We start from the raw sequence: 23,570 nt of genomic DNA, 5'->3' as shown, positions 1-23,570 counted from the left end.
AATGGTCATTTGCTTTACACATGTATTGCCAGAGGATTAAACCAATTGACGGTTGCCATGACTACAATCTCCCAAGATACAGTTCAGTTAAGACAATCATGAATAATCTGTTATTGTGCATTAGGGCCAAGCTTTGTTGGATTTTATATACATATTATTTTTATTTGTTCTGCTGCTACTCATATTTGTATCTCTTATGGGATTATGTGGGTATGCTACGATCACAGTTTTACTGCTTACATAAATAGGGAAGACTGATACACTTTACTCAACAAACAGCGAAACAAAAGAATAATAAAAGAAGTGTTATATTAAATTTTTGTTGCAAATGTAACCATCTACAATAAATTGGATACACCTTGGGAACAATTTTATTTTTCAGACCAGATTTTTAATTTTATCTCTAGAGAAAAATATTATAGCATGACCTATTCAATGTATTATTTATATCATGGTCCCCATTGTTTATCCATATCCAGTACTGATGCATTAGTCTTTGTACATTTGCTGGGGAAAAAAAGCAGCCATGTATATCTGAACACAACATGACAAAAATCAGTTGTGAAGGTCCACTGTGGAAAGAAACAAGATGGTTACAATTTTATACTCATCATTGTTGTTAAATGAATATAGAAGCCCTATTGTTGTGTTGCCATTAAGCCAAATTTGTCCAATTGTCCAAAATGATATGCCACAGCCTCTACGTTCAGATGATGCAGCTTGTCATTTTCTATCAAATCAAATAATTTAAAAGTTTATGTGTTCCAACCTAAGACCTTACATTTATTCATAGGTTAATAATGTTAATAAAAGCTGCTTTATACAGTCTAAATTTTTTTATATAGAGTCCCAGGTGGAAAACATGTGCCCTTTTCATTGGCCATTTTGGCGTATGCTGCTTGGGAAGATGTTCAGAACTCACAGGATGATATTAGGATGCTAATTGTTACACTTATGCTATTGGTATCCTAAGGTATAACTTGGTGTAAAAGAAACCTGGGTTGTATACATTACACTTAATGTGGCCATAGTACCTGAAAGCTTCGTTAGGTGCCAAAATTCATTCATGGCTATCATAATTGTACAGGACAGTGCTGTTGAGACTCAGCTTTATTGTCCTTGGCTAGTAAGATAACTGCTATTTATTTAATTTCTGTTGGGGAACCCATGTTCACAGCTCCTGTTACTTAAAGCTTCATTCTATATCTCTGATTACATTATCTGTAATGTGTCTGCATTCAGATATATTACTACAGTGATATAATGATATGAACAGCTTGCCAAGCAAATCAAAACAGACAGATGAGAGCAACAAAAGTCTGTCTCACAGCTTGGCATGAGTTGAAAAACACATCCTTCATTTGCATGTTCCCCTTGTATGTTAATACAGATTTTAGTTTGGCTAAATGATATACTATTTCTTTCCTCATAGTAATTACAGATGGATCCCTAGACAGACCATCTCTAACCGATGACATGGGAAGTGATGAAGACCTCTATGAAGATTTACATGTTTCCAGCCACCGATATGGAGGAGGGGGAGAGCAGCTGGCAATAAACGAGGTACTTAAACTACACATAGTCTATCTGTGCCTTAGTGTATGTGTACATTATTTACTGATAACATTAGCAGATAGATCTAACATTCTGTAACTGAATGCTTTTTGAACATTATTTAGAAGAGTTCCTAAGAAGTATAGTCAGAGTGCTGAACACACGGTCACCTGCTGCCTTTCTGGCATGGTAGCAGACAAGGCCATCCTTTGGTTACATGGCATTCCTGTGAACAATTTAGTATGTTGCTCCCCCTAGTGCAAGCTTGTTCGCTTGGTAAATAAATTCACTCTACAGCAGTAACAAAAGTCAGAAAAAGAAAAGTCAGAGTCATGACCCAAAATAAGATACCTGGGTGCCAGCATCCATTGGGTATTTACCTGCAGCTGACCCGGTAATAAAAAAAAACATGTCAGCATTATTTAGAACAAGGGCAGATTTGTTGCAGTCAAAACTTCCCACTGGTACTTACAATATGGAATGTTCTATTTGCTCACTGCACCACATGTGCTTTTGCCAGATTTTGCAGCATAAAATACCCATTGCAGGGATTCCATGACCCTGTTAGAGAAGATATCATTTAGATGTAGATCCAAAGTTTTAAAATGCTGAAACATAGCACTAAGTCAAAGGGAGCAAGTGCAAGTTCCCAAAATGGAAAGAAAAACTAGAAGTATGCATACTGAAGGAATGCCAAAATTGTATTTTGAAAGCTGTCAGTGCCGGCTACAGGATGATCTTTTGCACCTGGTTGCACATATTGTAGCTGAGGCCAGTTGTGTAAATGGAGAATCCTAGGAGAGAAGAAAGCATGATCAAGAACTAACAAGTTGAGAATAGATGTGTACTGAAAGGGAAGGTAAAAACGGAATAGAACACCAGCCTTCTAGTAATTCAAAAGATGATTAATACCTAAGCTCAAGTTCTGCATGTGTTCCCTTTTTCTGCATGTGTTCCCTTTTTCTGGTCCACTTTTGAAAATCATGGCAGTGTTGTTCCTATGCCAGGAAAAACAATTATACATTTGTAATAAAATGCTCTAGACTCGTCTATTCCTGTTTTATGAGTCCCAGTATCAATGATTGAAGTCAGGGATGGATACAACTTTTTGAACTTTGGTAACACCCTACTGGTTATCTCACTTCAAAAAAACAGGGCATTTTCTTGTTTTTCTGATTGTTATCTGGTTTAGAATATTGTGATGAATACCCTTCTATGAATAGAATATTCATACTGATTATGGAAAGAAAATATATGGACAACAATGATATAGAGAAAAGCCACCTCTGTGCCACCATAGACACGGTTTTTTTTTTTTTTAGTAAATCCTGCCTGCAGCATGGTCTTCCAAGAATACTAAATTTTCAATTAATAGTTCAGTATATCACAATATTTCATCATATTTTACAATATTAGCACACATGATAACATAAATGGTATGATTGTAGAAATTGTGCAGTACAATGTAAATATATTAGCATGATCTATAATTGTGAGACCAAACTTTGTTTTAAATAGTACAAACAAGTAGTATTATATATTAGTTGAAGAAGTGGAGACTATTCTGACAACTAATGTGGAAGTAATGTTTTACTTGTATGTGTATTGTATCTATTATCAAGACAAAACCAAATCTTTATTGTGTCAAAACTTACTACGGTGCAAAATACTACCTATGTAGTGTAAATGCTATGAAACATCATGATTATTAGTAAAAGGGTCCTATTGTATATCCACTTCATCATATTTTGTGCGCAGCATTCTGCTTTGTCTGGTAGGCTTTGAATAGTTCTACCCATGGGAAGCTCTTATCGAAGCTGTTCTAAGTGGTACCAAGAGCAGGGTATTTTCATTTTGTAACTTCCATGGGAACACACCTATGAATTCCCCAGGAGAGGCTGAGTCATTGGGCCTGTTTTTAATAAAGCTCTCCAAGGCTGGAGAGAATACACTTTCATCAGTGAAGCTGGGTGATCCAGCAAACCTAGAATGGATTTTTAAAGTTGTTTGCTATGCAAATGTTTTGATTTCTGGACCAGATCCATTCCAGGTTTGCTGGATCACCCAACTTCACTGATGAAAGTGTATCCTCCCCAGCCTTGGAAAGCTTTTATAAATCAGGCCCATTGAATGGGAAGTCTGTTCGGCTTGCCCAGCATGCCACCTTTAACCACTACATTAGAATCAGTGATTAGAAAAGGTGATTGTCATTGTGACATATTGGTGCACTAATATGTTACCACACTGGTAAAGATGTAATAATAATGAACTATTACATGCACTTTATTAATTTGTCAGAAATAATCATTGCATTATTCAGAAAGAAATTACCGGTAATAAATAAATACCAGTGCAAAAGAGCAAAAACCCATTTTTGTTCCCCTTGCACATCATTTACACACAGGGCCAGATTTAAATTAAGGGCAACTGCTCAGGGCCCCCACATACTTTAGAGCCATAATTGATGGAGTAGCACTAAGGCAGAAAGCTGGAATACTGTGCATTTGGGGCTCCCACTTGATATTTGTCCAGAGCCAATAAATCACCAATCAAAATGATTACACGTCATGATACATGATTATGTTTTACTGAATGAATGGTAATACCTGATTCCCACCCAGCAACATGCGTCTTTGAAACACATAGACTGTTTCTTGAACTGATTTCTTTTTAATCTCCTAACAAAGCTGCATTTTGTTATTGGGGCTTGCTGGGCCATGTATTCCCACAAGTGATAGTTGTTGTTTTTTTACCAGCACTTTGCTAGCTCTGCCTATTATTTGTAGAGTTCAATTGGTCTGCAGCTCATTCTAATTAAAAACATTAGAAGTCAACTGTACGTCCAACCAGTTGTTACCTACCGATCTTTTTCTACTGAATTGGTTTTTGAATGGAAGTATGTTTTATTACAAAAATACAAATTTTATCTTGCCAATCTGATCACTTTCTGACTTTTTCAATGATCAGATTAGAAAAACAAATTATTGCATTTGTGCATGCAGTGCTTTGGGGCATCAGAGCGATCGATTTCCAATATGATAAAAAAATAGATTGGTCAGGTGAGCAGTGTCAGCAGATTTGCCTGTGTGTATCCGGCCTTAAATAGTCTTTCATCTCACATTCATCTTACTGTCTTGATAAGTGTGTCAAAGCACATAAGGTGACTGCTACACAACTCAAATGCTTTCTTGCTTTTTTCTACTAATTCTATGCTGACACAGACATTTAAATTATACAAGAAAACCTTCCGAAGCCATTTTTAAGCTGTTTTTTAGTATGAGCACCTTTCTTCTTTAACCCCTTTAAAAATGATGCGTTTCCTAGATACCATGGTCTGCAGTCAGCGGATTGGCTATAGAGGGAGCCAGTAACTCCCAGTCGCCCATTGCTCCACAATGTAAGGCTTTTCTGCTAGAGGGATTTCTATACCTCCATTATCCTACTAAGACTGGGAAAACATTGATGCTGCTTCTATTAGACTGCAGATTACATGCTGCAGAGAGGGGATGGGATGCTCTGGGATGATTTGCTGAATCCTGAAGAAAGGTAATCATTTGTGCTGCATGCACAGCCCTCCACAGAAGACTATGCGGAGTAAATAGATCTCCCCTACTGACAGCTGCATCCCAGTCCTTTTGTTTGGGGCCAGAAGCCGTTAGGATCTGCACTATTTGCTCATCTCAGGCTAAGCTATGGCAAGGGACCGAGCCAGACAAAAATGGAGCACCTTTCATGCCATTCTTCGCTGCAACATGAACCCTGAAACCCAGCGTATCGTGGTCTTTGTCATCCTGCTGTTTCTCATTTTTATCAATGTTGTGCTTATGTTCCTTCTGGCCTTCTTTTGAGATAACCTGGACTATCTATCCGGAAGCCAGGATCCGTTCAGCAGGTCAGCTTACCGTTGTCTGTCACCAAGTCCCCTGGTCACCTTGATGATGCGTCTGGTACCAAATAATCGCAGCCGACACTTGTGCCTTGAAGAAATGCCATTCACAAGATGGAGAGACTTCATTACATAACTGCTGGCACTGCCTTTGTTCCTGCACAATACAATAGTCCTTTTTTTTTGTTTTCCTTTTACATTTACATGCTTTGTTTAAAAAAAGGCGGTTTTGGAACAAAAAACACACAGATTTTTGCCTTGGAGTGAAAGATGGTTCCATTTTGGGACATTGAGCTGGTGTGTTATGGAGTGTCAGCCATAGATTCTCTTCAGGTATTCCAGGAGTATGGAGGACGGGAGTCCATACCTAACAAGAGCTGTACTCCTCATCCTCCTTCTGTTCCTGCATTTCTGTAATGGTGAAAGCCTTTCATATGACGTGTTATTTACTGCACAGTGACAGATGCCTCAGAGAACCACCAAGGCATTGATTCCACCTTGTGTTCTTTGGCTGCCATGCACAGGACAGATCTACCTTTTATTTCATTGTATTTATGTTCATTTACCGCTGTATCTGCATACAATGTGTCGCTCACTGATCTGTTTTCGTATACACAAAGTAAAAAAGAACCAGTCAGGAAAATACAGTGTGAATAATGTTAACAAACACCCAGTGTTGAGTTATAGCCAAAAAAGCCTTACGACTGCTTTTTTTACCATATGGAATAATGAAGGATGTAGTGATATTTACACAACACATGCCTTCTGGTATTGAGGATTGGGGGTTATTGTAGCAGGGCACATACAAGTAGATTTAGTCTTATTTTGATGCTAGAAAGACATTTTTGTACATTTTTGTGATTATGTGGCATTTTCTTTCTTTTGTGGTTATGGAAATGGTAATGCTATTAAGGTCAGGTTATCATAGCAGGTTAGGTGTATTTAAATGTCATTCGCATTTATTACCCTGACTGCTAGGATGGGCAGTAGATGCCTTCATTTAATTACTCCTCTATTGTCCTCATAAATCTTGGAATTGGGCAAAAAAAGATCAGGCATTTTATGCTATATCTCTATATTTTGTCATTTGAATGTTTTGCTTCTGGTGAGTATTTGACAGGTTGTTTAACCCTCACTATACATGCAAGGATCTCAATGCTTGGCCTGTCTCCAGCTCAAGTGGACAGACTCAACCATACAATCAAAAACTTACTGTGCATATGACCAAATCAATCATTGGTTTAGTACCTTACTGAACACCTAAATGACATAGAGAACAAATAAATTGCCCAGTGACCACATAGAAGGGATAATACAGTGCGTATGTACATTTCCCTGCATGCCTGAGCAGTACCTAACATAGGAAATTGTGTTCTACCCATACAAATGATGATGATCAGAAGATTGGGACTAAAATAACTATTTTTGGCTGATAATGGTGTAAGGGCACCATTAGAAAAGCAATGTACACCTGGATCATATGCAATAGAACATTTGATATAGATGATGTTGTGTGCGTGTTAGTATACAAGATCTTTTTTGCTTTAGATGGTCCAGATCAAAATTCAGGTTGCTAACAATATTCTTTCAGATTTGTGGGTGTGCGTAGATAAACATGTACACATTTGGGCCTCTGAGTTGTAGCCCAGGTCAAAATGCCAAACCCAGTGTTTACATACCATTAGTATCAATTTTAACTTCTCCTTTAAAGACTTGAGACAGTAGGTAATATTTGGGACAGAGAGAAGAGCAGTGCAGGTTATATCCAATCATCTCATTAGAATGGGTTGCTCATAGTGAAACCAAGAACTATTGCTAGGCGGCACTGCACTTTGCTGTCCATATTAATTTGAGATGTTATACAGTAAATTTGTGTTTAGCCAGCTTTTTGAATGTTTACAAATCTATAAAATGATCTTTTATTCTTTTTTTTTTTTTTTACAATCTTTAGAAATTAAAAATATTTCTGGGTGCTTTCTTTACACTTTCTTTGAGGAGCATGCTGGGCTTCCTATTAAGAAAGCACTGCCTGCTAGCTTTGTGGCTGTCTCTCTCTAACTAAAACTCTATGTGTGGCCATATAAGCTACAGACCGGTACTGGAGGAGGGGCAGTCTCTTTGCTCTGACTAATTCAGTTGTGTTTGTTATGAACTGAGCTGAGCAAAGAAATTCCACCTGGCTGTTCACAGCATAGCAGTATAGTTATTTAGTAAAAGTGAAAAGAAGGGAGCGTTAAATGTACCCCTGGTGGATTCAAGCAGTAATTGTGAAATATTTATATATAATATTTCATATTTTTCTGATTACAAAAATATATATATATATATATTTTTAAAATGTAATTTTTTAGCTTGAACAAAATATTAAACAAAATCTACTAGAACACTATACATTCCCTTTTGCGAACCTGTAGTTTGCCTATTCATGGCAAATTTACAGATTCACCAGATAGCAGGCCCCTTCTGGTGATTGTGCTTCTACTAGCCCCCTGCAACCCCATTTACACATCATGGCCCCCTAAAAATACCAGTACATCTGTATAAAGGGGAGCATGGCTGTCACAATACAGCCAATCTCCAGGCCTGAGTGCTGTCATGTGGCAGCATAGGGAATTAGGATTTGATCCGGAGTCATTTGTGAACTCAACAATTTCTGGTGGGGCTTTGATGGGTGAAAAATATTTGGGTAGCAAATGGTAAGTAAGTAGGAGCAACTGACTATAATTGCTGTGCAGCAAACCTGTGACTTTGCCATGTATGGGCCAAAAAGCAGGTTTGTTTAATATATATCTGATTGGTTTACAACACAACTAAAATGACTTTTCTAGCATCAATTTTATGCCGAAATTGCCTTCAAAATTGGGGCTCTGTGCAACTTGTGTTTGCCCCAGTGAGCACTACAACTTGATATCTTGATATTTTGTGACATATTACAAAAATGTACAGTGTAGAAGTCCAATGTTTTACCTAGTACATGTCCCCTTTTTTCTTAACTTTATAGTGCCAAAATGTATGTTTTTATTTGCTAGTCATTGTTTTTTTTTTTTTTTTTTTGTTAATAGCTAAAATATCTGTATGCACTTTCAAAGGAATAAATCTCTTTTCTAGAACTCATGTTTTGTGCTTTTGTATTAAAAATCTATCATCAGGTGGCTTGTATTCTCTTCATGCAGGGAGTCCCAGTTTCATATAAAACATGCTGATGTATAATTGGCTTTCTCCTAGATTAGTTCAGGAATATGTTGTGGACATACACAGTAACTATGGCTTGGTCATTAAATTGTGAGCTCCCATGAGGGACAGTTAGTGACATTACTATGGACATGGCATGTTATGTTGTCACTATACAACATATATATATTTATATCAATATATACATAATATTAAATCTATAATTGCACTGTAAGTAACAATGTAAGGGAAAATGTTGATTCAATCCCACCTACAGTCAAATTATAAATGTAGGTGTACTCAGTGATGGGAAGGTTTAGAATCTATATCGGGCTTTTACTGCTCTCTATGAACCATCATGGTTTTTTTTCCTTCAGTTCCTGTTTTGGTGACACATTGATACAATGGACATGTAGCGAAGACAAGGGAACCAAAAGAAGCAATAAACATTAAAGAAAAGACTAGTATTTCTGCACACTACATCCAATATAAAACACATCTATCAAAAATACAAAACCCAGATGGAGGTTTGCCTGGAGCTGGGCAAATACATTAGGATGCATACTGTCCAAAATACCTAACAAATCACTACAGCCACATAGGGACTGCCATCACTTTCATATCAGTTTGCAGAGTGCAAGATCCATTTATAGAAAATTGGCCGTCCATGCATGGGGAAGAGAACTGGAAGAATTTATTTGTCAACAGAACAACAGCAAAAGAATACTTTGATGCATTTTCATTTTATAATCATAAGGTTTCTGAATAATGAAAACCTGTCAGTAAAGAGGCAATTATATAAACTAGAGATTCCTGCTAAAAGAAGAGTTTATCCTTTAAGAAGGAGAATTTCCCAGCTGAAGTGAACTGCATTTGCTGGGGTTCCTCTCGCCAGCTCATAATGATAGGGCCACACAAAAATAAAGCAGTGGCTTTTTAAGAAAGGCCACCAGAAAGGTAAGTATAGTAAGCCTTCTTTTACTAGGTATCTTCTTTATAGGATTGCCACTGTAATGGAAAATCTTCTTTAAGCTCATTAGTGTGAAATACATAAAGGAATTTGTTTGCTGTTGCTGAATGTGCCAATTTTAGTCCATAGAACTGTAGTATGGACATCAAGTTGCTATTTTCTGTTTTTGGCATTTATAAAGCTGAAATGTTATTCCATTCACCTACATTTTTCCTAATGCCCACATTTGTGCAGCAAATATGATTGCCTTTTCCATGACATCGCCAACTTATTGTGCACTTATCACTTATCAGAAGTCCTATTGCTTAGTCATTTGTGCCCTGGGAAGTTCCCTTTGTAAGGCTTTCATGTGCTTTTTGGAAAAGAGGCTTCTACCTTGGCAGAGGATGAAAATATACATTGAAGTTACATAAATACATCTCTTAATTTTAAAACAAATAGGGATACTTTCAAGGCTGGTTAATGGATGTGCATGGTGACATTGTCCTTTGCATTGGTGTTAATGGGAGCTTGGCCCTTTCACTTGCCTGATAGATGCAGGCTTCTTCCTCATGCCACATTCTGTTTTTGACTAATGGTATCAGTGCTACAAATGTAAGTATATGTAAGTATCAAAAAAATGTCCCAGCACCAAGTTTTGGACTATATCCATGACAGATGGGATTTGTCTTAGGCCCACTGGATGTTAGAATTTTGTTAATTCTGTTTCTTTAAAAAAATGCATTTAAAAAAATTGATACTTTTTTTTTTTTTTTTATCATATGCATTGAGTCATTAGTGATATCCCAAATATTCTCACATATTTTGTGGCCGAAATAGTATAACAGACTTTTTCTTTTTCACAGCGACACGTTTTCTATACTGAATAAACACCATCACATGGTTGCAGATGAGAAAGCAATTTTGCTTGTTATTTTAAAAACTGGTAGCTCAGCTTATCCTATAATAATCTTTCCAGAAGTTTCATCCATCATAACACAATAGCAAAGCCCAGAAGGGAGGAAGAAAAAGGTGCTCCTATTTACTTGACTGATTTCCAATAGTGAGTTATACAAAACACCTGCCGAAAAGGGTGGAGGGGTGATAAAGGATTAGTAATCCTGAATATGAAGTTGTTATGCTCATGTAACAAAAACATTCTGTTAGGGTAAAGGACACACATCCCTTTCAGTTGAGTTAGTGCAGATAGATAAAGCTGGTCTTCATGAGATCCTGGCTATTCTCGAATACAGCTATTCTATTTCTTCTTCTTTAGGGTATAGTAGGGCAGTCAGTCTATCATCATTGTGTTTCTTAATCCATTATATTATTATCCAAAAATAAAATATTGCCATTCCTACCACCTGGCCCGGACTGCCCCCTACCCTGGGTGAGATAAAGTTTCTTTTGCAACTCCCACAACACTTTAAATAACCAGCATGGTGGCACCACTTATAAAGCTGGGATTTCCATTTTTCCGGTAAGTTTCCGGATCCTCTAAGCTTGATACAGTTGTATACATGCTGTAGCTGAACAATAAGTCCCAGACTTATTCTAGGACTCTAGGACTTATTCAGACTTAAAGTCTAGGCTTTGGTTGCTGTACCTTCCCCAACATAACATACTAATTAAACAGCCAATACAAGACAGTCAACATTTAGAGTAAACCAGGTGCAATACATTGCAAGAACAGAGCAGGACTACATACAACTACATAGTCTGGCATTAAGATATTCATATAGTCTATAATATATGAGCATCACTTTACTTATTATAACTGCTACCAAATCACAGTAAACATGCTCCATCTTCCAACCAAGACATTATCTTTTCAAGCAACATCATCTTTACCTGTTCAAGCTTAGAGAAACAAAAGCTAATAAACTGTCAGTTACATTTCTAACTGAGCAGCATTTTAAGGGCAGGTAACAGAATATACTCTGGTCTGCATTCCTGGCCCCCTTTATAATAAAGTTTTGCTGCAATAACATATACTACCAATGTCACAGGCGAGTTGGCAAAAGTAAAAACACAATTGTGCAGATTATTTTTTCCATGCGTGTGAGGTGCAGTCATTGCTTCATCACGTCTATGAGCCGAGCCAACAGTTAAGATGCTGCATGTTGCATTTCACCTACACCTTTCCCATAGGAAATTAATAAGGGGTGTTAGTGAGTAATTCAGTATTGTTTGTTGTAAAATGTTAAAAAGTTGGTTGATGAAGAATCAGCATAGAAATCGCAAAGTGCCAACTGTTGGGGACTGCCCAGGATTTCCTGTTACCATTGCCTGTCTGAACTCAGCTGAATAGTGTAAATGATCAATAGCTTCCATCCTAAAAGGTCTTTCCACTTACACAGAGAGAAATTTAGCTTCCCTGTCACCATAAATCATGTCCAAGTAGGGGGAGATCAATTACAAGCAATGTAGTGGCTGATTTCTCAGGCAGAATTATAAATGTGTGTCACTGAGAAGTGTAACTGGACATGGCATAGACAAAAGAGACGGTCTGGCTGTTTCATGGTCTCTCTTCTTTAATAACAATATTACAACTAATCCTTCTTAAATGAATGGCAAGAGGTTTACCTCTTATGAATATTTAGATTGTGCCTGGATTTTTCAAAGATCTTCCTCAGCTAGGATATGAATTGCACAACACAATGACTGTGGTGCAGAGAAATAATAAATATTAAAGTACTAATACAGGGGATCATTACTGGCACAAGCTGTCTGTACCCACTGGACAGACACTATACCCAGGATGTCGCCCAAATTCATTACTCATTTGTGTTTCCTCAATACCGGAAACATTTTATAGGGTAGAGCATGACATTATTTAGGAATAAAGCTGAACTGGAAAAGAAAAAAGATAAATACACATGTATAATAAACATTTATGAAATATGTAACACACCAAAGATGTAGGGGATTTAATAATCCAGCTTTTTATTCCAGGTTTCCCTGACACACAGTACAGTGTTTGAATCTCAGGGCCCATTCCATCCTGTAAATGTAAAGCAAAGGAACAGCAGGCTATTGATGAGGTCATCCCTCTTTCACATGGTATTGTTATCTGCCTAGATTTTGGCTTAGAGATGATCAAGGTATCCAAGAGACTGGGTTAGAGGCATTATAAATATTCTATGAACACTGGAAGTGACTAATGATGTGTGTTTCCTCACAGCTGATCAGCGATGGCAGTGTGGTGTATGCAGAAGCACTGTGGGACCATGTCACTATGGATGACCAAGAGCTGGGCTTCAAGGCTGGAAGTGTCATTGAAGTGATGGATGCCACAAACAAAGAGTGGTGGTGGGGGAGGATCCTGGACAGTGAAGGATGGTTCCCTGCAAACTTTGTCAGAGTGAGTATTGGATCAGATCAATACGATGATATGAAATGATCAGCGTGAGAAGCTTCTAGTACACTATTAATAAAAAATATTATTCACTCCTGTAGGAGAGCCATCTTCTCACCTCTGAAATTTAATATTTCTGTGTCTTACATGATATATCTTCCCGATAAAGTTCAGGGTCCATCTTACCAGAAAAAAAAATATGAGTCAGTATAAAAGTCAGTGTATATTTTTTAGCAAATATTTAGAAGTGTTACAATATTTACTTCTAGATTTCAATGCTCTTCTTGTGTTACTGTGCTCTTGTATACTATTACATGCAGCGCCCCCTAGTGACCTTTGCTTGCATAGCTTCAATTTATTTTATTTCTGCATAGCTAACATTTTACCCTGTGCTAAGAGAATGACCCACCGCTGCTGCCTCTTATAACTATAAAATAATGCTGTTTTGGTGCACAGCTTCGTGTGAACCAGGATGAACCATCTGATGAGTATTCCAGCAAGCTTGGAGACAAAGAACAGGATTCCAAGAATGTCTTGAGACGTCATGGATTTGGCCCAACAAATAAGGAACAAATGAGAACCAATGTGATAAATGAGATCTTGAACACCGAGAAGGACTACATCAAGCATTTGAAGGACATCTGTGAGGTACATTATACTGATTAAAGGAAAACTGTAGTTAGATATTATATTGATGGCTGTTACTGTTCATTCTGTGCAATGGGACACCGGATGATATACATATCAGGTATTAAAGTGTCTTACTGCTGCTGGCAAAAATACAATTAATGTTATAACAAGAATGTTGCCTTTGATGTCCTTAAACAATTAATGAACACATTGATTATTTTTCTTAAATGATTATTGGAGCATAGGTAAAAAAATTAAGCAATGTCACCCCCTTCTGTTATTTGGGTACACTGAGAAAAATGTGGCTGCAGCAGCCTTTAGCTGGCCATTTGTTGAAAAGCTGCAATAGAACAAATACTGTACACAGAAATTGTGAAAGTGAAACTGAATAGCACAATACTGTCAAAATGCATTTTTATTCATTAAATATTGTTTTCCTTTTTGTAAAGGGTTACATCAAGCAGTGCCGTAAAAGAGCAGACATGTTTACTGAGGAGCAGCTATGGACTATTTTTGGGAACATTGAAGACATCTACAAATTCCAAAAGAAATTTCTGAAGACTTTGGAAAAGCGCATTAACAAGGATGCTCCACATTTGAGTGAGATTGGTTCCTGCTTTCTTCAATATGTAAGTTCTGGAGTATTTCTCCTCACTATTCTGTGTCATTATTGTAATTATTGAATTTGGCAAATGGTCCTTTATCAATTGAAGTATAGACACAAGCCAGCTCATTGTATTCCGCTTTAAGTTTCTTTTCTGAAATTTGTGCTTGTCACAAGGTAAGGCAGTACATTAATATTACATAGTATTTATATAGCGCCGACATTATCCGCAGTGCTGTACAAAGTACATAGTCCTAGCTGTCCCCCAAAAAAGCTCACAATCTAATGTCCATACCATAGTCATATGTCTTTAATACAGTCTAATATAAATTTTGGAGGGAAGCCAATTAACCACGGTGTTTTTGGAATGTGGGAAGAAACCCACAAGGGGGTTTACATGTGGAGAACCTGCAAACTCCATGCAGATAATGTCCTGGCTATGATTCAAACCAGGGACCCAGTGCTGTAAAGCCCAGAGTGTTAACCACTGAGCCACTGTGCTGCCCTGTACATAGGGCAATAACTGATAAAAGTAGAGGTATAAGGATGTTGTTCAGGATACACACAGACATTGCATAAATTATTTTAGAAATAGTCTAAGACAAAGTTGGAGAGATATACATTCAGGGCCTGAGCAGACAAAGTAACCTGTCAGTTAGGCACATTCTGAATGTCAAGCAGTTTACACAAAAGACTCATTGTAAGGGCTCAAGCCTGATTGCTACAGTGGCACTTATTGGTGATACATATCCCTCTTGAAACCTAACCAACCTCCTATAGCTGCCATGGCAATTGTCATATACAAAAGACTCATGATTTTTAGTTCGCAGATGGAAGAACATATACTTTAAAATACACTAAAACCTTAACTTAGAACTAATTGGTAAAATTTTAACAATTTTTACCTTATGTTATTTTCCAAACATCTGTTTCTTAACTGAGTCAGATTTGGTTTCATGAATCAGTGCGAAAACTAATGGTCAATCTGAATTCAACTTACTGAAACTGAATTAACTGCTGAGTGGTTGCAACATTTATATATTTAGAAATCCTTATACTATTACAGAATTGACTACTATTTTTCCAGTAGTACCTGATATAAATGCTATTTTCTCTGTGTATCTCCAATATCTATATGATTTGTGTGCTGTATATTTGACTATGAAATTTTATATATTTATTTATCCATTTGCATGCTGTTTTTCTGATACGTGTGCTTTTGTCTACATCAGCAAACAGATTTTCAGATCTACTCAGAGTACTGCAACAACCATCCAAATGCTTGCACTGAACTGTCCAAGCTCTCCAAGGTGAAGAAGTACGGCTATTTCTTTGAGACATGTCGGCTAGTACAGAAGATGATAGATATATCTCTGGATGGATTCCTACTCACACCAGTGCAGAAAATCTGCAAATATCCCTTACAGCTGGCAGAGCTTCTCAAATATACCAACCCCCAGCATAGGTATGTTGAAGGAAAACCACATTCTATTTTCTACAGTATATCACCCATATTTGTGTAAATAAAAAAATCCCCTAATTGCAATTTGTCAGTTTGTAGGTAATGAGGCATCCTTACTAATTGTACTATAATTTGGTATCTGCTTCTCTCAGACATCTACACAGAACACAGGTTCTGAGCTTTACTGCACTAGGATTTCATATTATTATTACACATTTTTTTATATAGCACCAACTTATTACACATATCGCTGTCCAATTTTTTTTTACATTTTTTAAATTTTATAAATTATTAAACAGATATTTGATATCTGTACTTTTACTGTAAATGCATGTCAAGTAAAACAACTAGAAGTAAATAATCTTTTCAGTGTGTGTTAGCACATCAAAACCTTGTTTACAGGTTTTGTAATGATAAATGTACTCTGGACAGACTATTTTTCCTAACACAAAGCTCACTGCGATTTTTCCTTACTGTTCCTCACAATGCAATTTAATGAGTCGAACGACTCAAGGCTTTCCCTGCCCTTTGTGGGGCAGATCCTATTCATTAGTCACGGAGCTATATTATTTTCAAATTAATGTTAACCTTTAACCACCTAGCCGTTAAGCCCGACCTTCGTTCGGGCAAAAAAAAAAAAAAATTTCATGAAAAACAGTGGATCACTTTTGGTACAGAAATCTAGACCTCAGTCTAACGCTCAGGAGGTTAAATAACATTGACCATGTTTGTTTTTATGTAGGGATTTTGCAGATGTAGAAGCAGCATTGAATGCTATGAAAAATGTGGCTAAACTAATCAATGAGCGGAAAAGAAGACTAGAAAACATTGATAAGATAGCCCACTGGCAGAGTGCTATAGAAGACTGGGAGGTAAGGCTCTTCTCATTACCGTTACACCAACTCATACAGGATATCTGTGATCCTAAATACTAACCATTCTATCACTACTAATGCTGCAATTAGAACTCACCTAAGCATCTCAGTGGTGGTACATTGCTTTTATTATAATAATCATGGTACAGTATCATAAGCGTGGTAAGTAATAGCAGAATGTTCTCATGGATACAAAATATTGCTTCTTTTGTATCCAGAATTGTGATTGCATGATGCAATCTACCAATCAAGAGCATGCAGACAAGATCGAAATAATTACATGACCAAAGAGACTGGGAGTTCCTTGAAATCCCTCCTCTTGAGTTTTACTTTATTTTATTATTTATCCCCAAGCATAATAAATTAATAACTATATGTAAAACACTGCATATTGCTTTTAGGACCTACTTACCTACTTTATAAAAATTATAATAAATGCAGGGCTCATTTGAACGTGGTTAGCAGCCTCAAAGCCTTGGGCTTTGTTCAAACTTGCAATGGGTACAGTGGCTCCCATGCAGCTCCAATGCAGCTGGCACCTGCACTACTGTAGTGGTTTTTTTAGGACTGGAACTGCTCATTCTCTTCTGGATGCTGAGTGTGGGGGGACTACATGTAGCGCTTTAATTGAAGAAGTGGTTCAGGGGCATGAGGAAGCAGTAACTGCACCGCAACCTCACCACCAGTCTAATTGTTTTGATATACAAAGTGCTAGAAGTTCATAATTGTCCTTGGTATTAACTTTCACGTATTCTTCCATCTTTTATAAGGGTGAAGACATTCTGACAAGAAGCTCAGAACTCATCCACTCTGGAGAATTAACCAAGTTCTCACAGCTGCAATCAAAGGGGCAACAGAGGATATTTTTTCTTTTTGATCATCAGATTGTCTACTGCAAAAAGGTATTTTATAAACAATTTAACTTTATTGTAAAGCCTTTGAAAGCAAATGCTTATATAGTTACTGGCACATTTTAATACCTAAATGAGCTGTTCTTGTCATTATGTATACACATCTACTACATCTTCTATAAAGATACAGTCCAGATTAGACATCTGTAGTTATACTCCCCTAGGAATCCATACATAGTTCATTTATTCTCTCACATAGGCCTCTCTGTGCTGTCAGACGTGACAATACACAGGCAAACACCTGACAACAGTTATCTATACTCCGTTTTTTATTAGCACATGGTTAAGTCAAAGCATAGAACTATGCCTGGCTCCTGCAATGTCTTCCAGGGTTTTTACTCATGGTTGCCAAATCAAATGTTACTCTTTTATTTATATACTCACAAATAATTAAGTATAGCTAAAACCCATTTCGGACATTATTGGTCTGCTTTGCAAAACTGATAGTATATTACAAATGTCTTCGTAATAATATGATGACATACAGCAAGGTGGGACTGAGGGGTAGAAAGAAGAACTGGACACTTTGGGTATATCAGCAGAAATCGAGCTCATATATCCCCCTCTCCTATTTTGCTGCTTCCCCACCTATTAAATTGTAAGCTCTTCGGGGCAGGGTCCTCTCCTCCTCCTATGTCACTGTATCTGTCTGTCATTTGCTAAGTCTATTTAATGTACAGGGCTGCGTAATATGTTGGCGCTATAAAAATACTGTATAATAATAATAATTAACAATAAAGGGCAGGACTTGCAAACTATGCTTCTGAAGTTGTTCACATCACATAGTTGTAGGGGGGAACAAGTTGGCTATTTTGCCTTACGTGCCAAAGGACCTTTTCCCGGCATTGACATACAGAGATATCCTTGCTGGTTGAGAGATTATCAAATAAATATATATAAGTCTATATCAAAATAAAGTGTTACCCATGAAGAATGACAGTGTAAGTTGTGTAATACCCACATCCTAAATATTTCTAGGACATACTGCGACGGGATATTTTATATTACAAAGGAAAGATCAACATGGATGACATGGAAATCATTAACGTGGAGGATGGTAAAGACAAAGACTTTAATATTACTGTGAAAAATGCATTTAAGCTGCAGAGTAAAATCTCAGAGGAGACTCACCTTTTCCTGGCAAAGAAACCCGAACAGAAGCAGCGCTGGCTGCAGGCTTTCGAAGAAGAGAGAAAACAGGTGCTCCAAGATGAGCAGACAGGTAATTTGTAATCTAATAGAAAGCCACAACCCTAACAGGATGTGTTAGGACATCTTTAGAGCAATATAAGTAAAATAGTTTTATCCACCTGAAACGTGGTTGCGAATGTGACAGTTTTTTTCCATTGAATATAGAAATCTGTGTGTATGAAAAGATTGTATATACAGTCCATTGATATTAGCTTTGTATGTATCCATTACACAGTGTTCCTGTTAGTATAAAAATCAGCAGTGACTTAAAGGAGCCTTTATTTGAAAAAGTGAAAAACAGAAAAATGTTGACTATCAGAAATATGATTGTGATTTTTATAATGTAATATTTAATATTGTTTTAAGTAAATCAAATTTAGTTTCCAGGCGGTTAGGCTTCTATAAGTGGAGGTAGTGCGGGCAGTGAACAGAGGTATCTCAATACTTCTAAAGCGGGGAGCAGAAGCTTTATAAACTCAAAGGAGTCATTGTTTTAAATTGGAAAAAAACTGTAAAAGAAATGGGGTGTTTGAAGTAACACAATAAATTCCCATTGTGGCCTGTGGCATCTCTGCTTTCAAAGTAGTGAATGTTATCTGGTGATCTGTAAAATGGCAATCAGATCACCACTTTATTATTACAGCAAATGGGACATGTAAAAGTGGTATTAATTATAAAAGAAAAGAAAACAGGGTAGAAAAAAAAAGAGGTGTCAGCCATGGATCAGTAATGAGACACTAATGTCTGTATATCTGTCCCTAGGGTTCAGCATCAGTGAAATTCAACGAAAGCAAGCAATGATTAATGCCCACAAACCACGTCCTGCTGGAAAGCCAAAAGGTGAGTGTCCCTGTCAATGTAATATGCATGAGAATGAGAAAAAAAACATTTTAAGAAGCAAATCTCCCAAAACTTAGGGGAAATTCCTTTTTAGAAAAAACAACTCTTAGACATCCCTATTGGAAGGTCTACCCTCACTTCTTGGTCTGTGAACAAACCTAAAATGCTGAATTTCACCTCATTTTTTTTTTTTGGTGATTTTAGTCTTTTGGACAAATCAAGGGGTAAATTTCCACAGCAGGAACACGGACAGACAAGGCATAACCCTTCCCTACCCCAACATTCTCCAAAAAAGTGCATGTCTTGCCTACGCTTAAAGGACATAATGACATTTCTGAAAAAAAATCATTTCCATATCACTATATTGTCAGTGACAACATTTTTTTTATGTGAATGTCATATTTTGGTTGCTTGCTCAAAAGAAAAACCTTGGACCTTCTGACGAGTAATCCATTATTCTAGCAGAGGATCCTTTGGTAATCAAACATACTCCTTTAGAGTGATGGTTAGTAAGGAAATGCATCCTGGGGTTGGCAGTATTGATTCCACCATTGGAGGTCAGTAAAATGGATACCCTATTAACATTGGTAGATCAGGAGAAGAGTGCCATCCTCACTGATAACTAATACAATCATTCACTGGCTCTATTGAATGGTGTTGGTTAGGGGCCAAAAAAAACCCCATTATGATAAAGGTCAATTTGCCAATCCTCAAGGAACCCCTAGCAGTCTCTGGAGTTACTCAGAACTCTGGATGAGAATGGTTGCACTAGAGAGAGAATAAATTAGCTGTGTGATCATATTTTCCCGACAGAGATATCAGCCACAAATGGATTTCATTGTTTTGAATAAAACAATCAACCTTTGGACTTATGTTAGGCTGAGCAGTAAAGTGAAAGCACGCTGTAATATTGTAATTATCTCTGTGCAAAAGCCAAGATCATTTACATAACTCTTTTCTTTTACACATATGTCTAAATAAATATTAAAAACACATTCTGCACATTCTTCATAAAGTGCACTCTGATAAAAACTTGTGAAAGGAGTAGAGCAAGATTGAATTATTGTAATCAATTCACTACCTGTGACTAGTATCTGCCAATGGGGTGCAAACATTCATCCACATAGCTTGGTGCACAAAGTTCCTTAGTGCTACCAAATACCAGAAAAACTAAGAAAAAAGTATCACCACTGCTACATTTCCTTCAACTTTAGAAACATGGATTTGGATGGTGATAACCTCAGATATGTAAAAGGTGACATCCATTAAAAGGTTTGGCAGACAATTCCACTCAAAAAATTTCATCTGGCAGACAATCAATCACAGGCTGACTTCCTTTATATCCAAACTGTCCAGAGGTAATATAGTCGTCTCAAAACTTATCTTCATACATGGCATGATGAAGTTACTATTTCCTAATGGATTTTTACTACACACAATAAATAACTGGGGGTATAGAAAGTGAGAGGTGCCCATTGACTTTCATAAAACTGGAAAAATTGTGTGACAGGTGCTCTTTTATATAAACCCAGCTGTATACCCAAAGTCATCAAAGCTGAAAAAAAAATGTATTCCTCCCTCACACGTTCCTTCATCCTTTCATTACACAGATGACCTCACAGTACGGAATCTGGTAAATGCAACTAAGACCTGAGTTTTTTTCTCTCTTTGTAGTAGATTACAGCAAAGAATTAGAAGTGCAGTATTTGTAAACTTTTATGTTTTTCAGCCATTAATCGGACATACTATGATTTCTGGATGAGACAGAAGCATCCCACATTGCCTGCCAACGTCCCCCAGCAACAAGTCTTCATGCTTGCTGAACCCAAGCGAAAACCTTCCAACTTCTGGCAGAACATCAGCCGGCTGACTCCTTTCCGAAAATAAAAAGCAGCTTTGTGTTCTGCTCTTGCCTCCTGTACAAAGAAAGCACTTTACTCACAGTTGACAAGAAGTGCCCGTGCCTGGGACTCCTACTTTTCCTCTTACAGGGCATGGTGCTGGCTGGTACATTACAGTATATTTATTTTTTAGAAAGAGTTGGACATATTTTCCATGTTTTGTTGTTGCTGCCTCTGCCCAGGTCAAGTGGCCCTTCCGGGAAAAGTGTTGTAGTTTGCTCTTTTGCTGTTCATGTAATGGACTTTATGTTTGTTTATACACTGTTTACCAAGAAAATCTTTTAAAAGCTCTTACTGACAATATACTATAGATACTGAGACTGAAGTTGCTGTGGCAGACCTCGGAGTTTGTTTGTTATGCTGATAGCAGTCAAGGTCAAATTTTCCCTTTTGTGGCATTTAAAAATCAGGTTCAGTTTTCATTGGTTGCTGAGTGGCAACCCAAATAAAAACACAAGGCAATCTGTGAAGTTAAAGGACATTAGTGACCATATCTAAAGAGTGTCATCTATATAAAATGAAAGTGTATTCCACACTAGTCTGCAGCAATGTTACACGTGTTCGCAGTGGGAAGTTTATACAGGAAGGAGCAGAGAGAAGCACAGAACAGGCTCACGAAGTGACTTGTTGAGACAAATCAGTTTACTAGTTGTCTAATACGTGTTCTGTAGTCTTCAGAAAAGCTCAACCATGAAACATGGCTTGGCATATTCCCATAATGTGTAAAGTGCAAAATGTTTCGGAAACAAAGGTAGATTGGTCACCAATATTTTCAGGAATGTCAAAGATTTACTGATCAGAAAGATAAAAATATTATCAAGTCATTAGATGTATGTCCAAAAAACAAGTTTTTAGTTCTGGATTCTGCACTGAATATAGATCATGGACACATTTGTCTCCAGACAATCTGAGATGATTAAAAATTTTTGTTTAGATTACAAATCTACTAAAAATGATGGGATATCACACAATTAGAAGATATATACAGTTTATGCATATGGTGGCTGTATATTCATTATAAACATATGCTCAAACATTATTTACTGCTAAGTACAGTTCACAGTGACTTGTCCTAATAAATATCAGTATGATGAAGAGAAAAGCATCAATTGCGAATAACTCCTAAAGAACCGAACCATCATTTACATGAATCCATCCTTCTCAAGGCAAAAAAAAATATGAATCCCCTTGTCCGCACAATGCCCATTGAAGAATAAGAGCTGCCATATTTCTTGCTGTCTGGAATAATGAGGTCTTTGTGAAAGGCACTAATATATTAACATAAATTGTTTACTGTAATCAGATAGAAAGGGGCTGAACACCCCATGTACTGCAGGGAAATAGCTTATTTCTAAGAAGCCAATGTGAAGTAGTGCCAATCAACAAAGTACACATCATACCCCTTAAAAACATTTTTTAAATATAGATGTATATATAACATTGACAATGATGTGCCTATACTAAGATTGCTGCTTAAGTGTGGTGACATAATATGTTGTAATAGACGGTAACACTAGAGCTTTCACTAGGGGAAACCGATGAACATAAAAAGTGCACAGCAGTGCTCAGTGCTCTGTAAATATGAAGTACAATGGAGGAGCATGGAGGTTGTCATTGCTGACTTCTCATTCTGCAAATCTTTGGCTTCAATACTTTGAGTCAGCACAAGTATGAAGCCAATGAATTGACAAACCATCAGGTTTATACCCAGGAAGCACTATTGTATACAATGCCAGTGATACCAGTGTGTCACCGCACTTACTGACAGTAGTGTCAATAACAACACATCTGGCTTATTGTTTCCAGCAGCAAAATAACAATTGCATATTTTCTGTTTTCTAAATCCATTGCCATCCCTTTTTTTATGTTTTGAGATACTATTATTTATGATAAATAACACTGATGTACGTTTAAGTGTCTCTAGTACCATCTAGTGGGTTATTTTTATGACTGTTTTGCAACTGTAAATTTGTTCTTTACAGATATGAAATAAAATTGCCTTACACACTATAAAATGTAAAGCCATAAAGAAATACAAGACTTGAGTGTTAAATTCATTGTGCTAACATACCTCACAAGCATTGTCAGTGACGACCAGAATATATGCCAGTCATATCAATTATACCTTTCTACAAACATAAATATGTTTTATAATAAATAGTAACAGCCAGACCCAACAGGCTCCTAGAAGCCTGATAGAATAGATAGGTGTGTGTGTTTCTGTGATAAAGCTGTATG

The 23,570-nt window shown here is 37.0% G+C and overlaps 1 protein-coding gene across 3 annotated transcripts in view; it reads left to right on the top strand.

Moving 5' to 3' along the window:
- The window catches only part of ARHGEF4 (Rho guanine nucleotide exchange factor 4), a 95,883-nt gene extending 72,518 nt beyond the window's left edge, over positions 1 to 23,365 (top strand). For all 3 annotated transcript variants that reach the window (XM_072407755.1, XM_072407754.1, XM_072407756.1), the window contains 10 exons: positions 1,433 to 1,563; positions 12,745 to 12,924; positions 13,375 to 13,566; positions 13,998 to 14,177; positions 15,385 to 15,617; positions 16,357 to 16,486; positions 17,260 to 17,391; positions 18,379 to 18,622; positions 19,354 to 19,431; positions 21,161 to 23,365. In XM_072407755.1, the coding sequence (XP_072263856.1) occupies positions 1,433 to 1,563; positions 12,745 to 12,924; positions 13,375 to 13,566; positions 13,998 to 14,177; positions 15,385 to 15,617; positions 16,357 to 16,486; positions 17,260 to 17,391; positions 18,379 to 18,622; positions 19,354 to 19,431; positions 21,161 to 21,318 (1,658 nt within the window). In that variant the 3' untranslated portion in view covers positions 21,319 to 23,365. The remainder of the gene's footprint in view (positions 1 to 1,432; positions 1,564 to 12,744; positions 12,925 to 13,374; positions 13,567 to 13,997; positions 14,178 to 15,384; positions 15,618 to 16,356; positions 16,487 to 17,259; positions 17,392 to 18,378; positions 18,623 to 19,353; positions 19,432 to 21,160) is intronic.
- The last annotated feature ends 205 nt before the right edge of the window (positions 23,366 to 23,570 follow it).

This window comes from Pyxicephalus adspersus, chromosome 4 (genome assembly GCF_032062135.1).
Source record: "Pyxicephalus adspersus chromosome 4, UCB_Pads_2.0, whole genome shotgun sequence".
In the NCBI taxonomy this organism is placed as follows: domain Eukaryota; kingdom Metazoa; phylum Chordata; class Amphibia; order Anura; family Pyxicephalidae; genus Pyxicephalus; species Pyxicephalus adspersus.
Note: the sequence above shows the minus strand (reverse complement) of the source record. Positions and strands in the feature narration are given on the sequence as shown.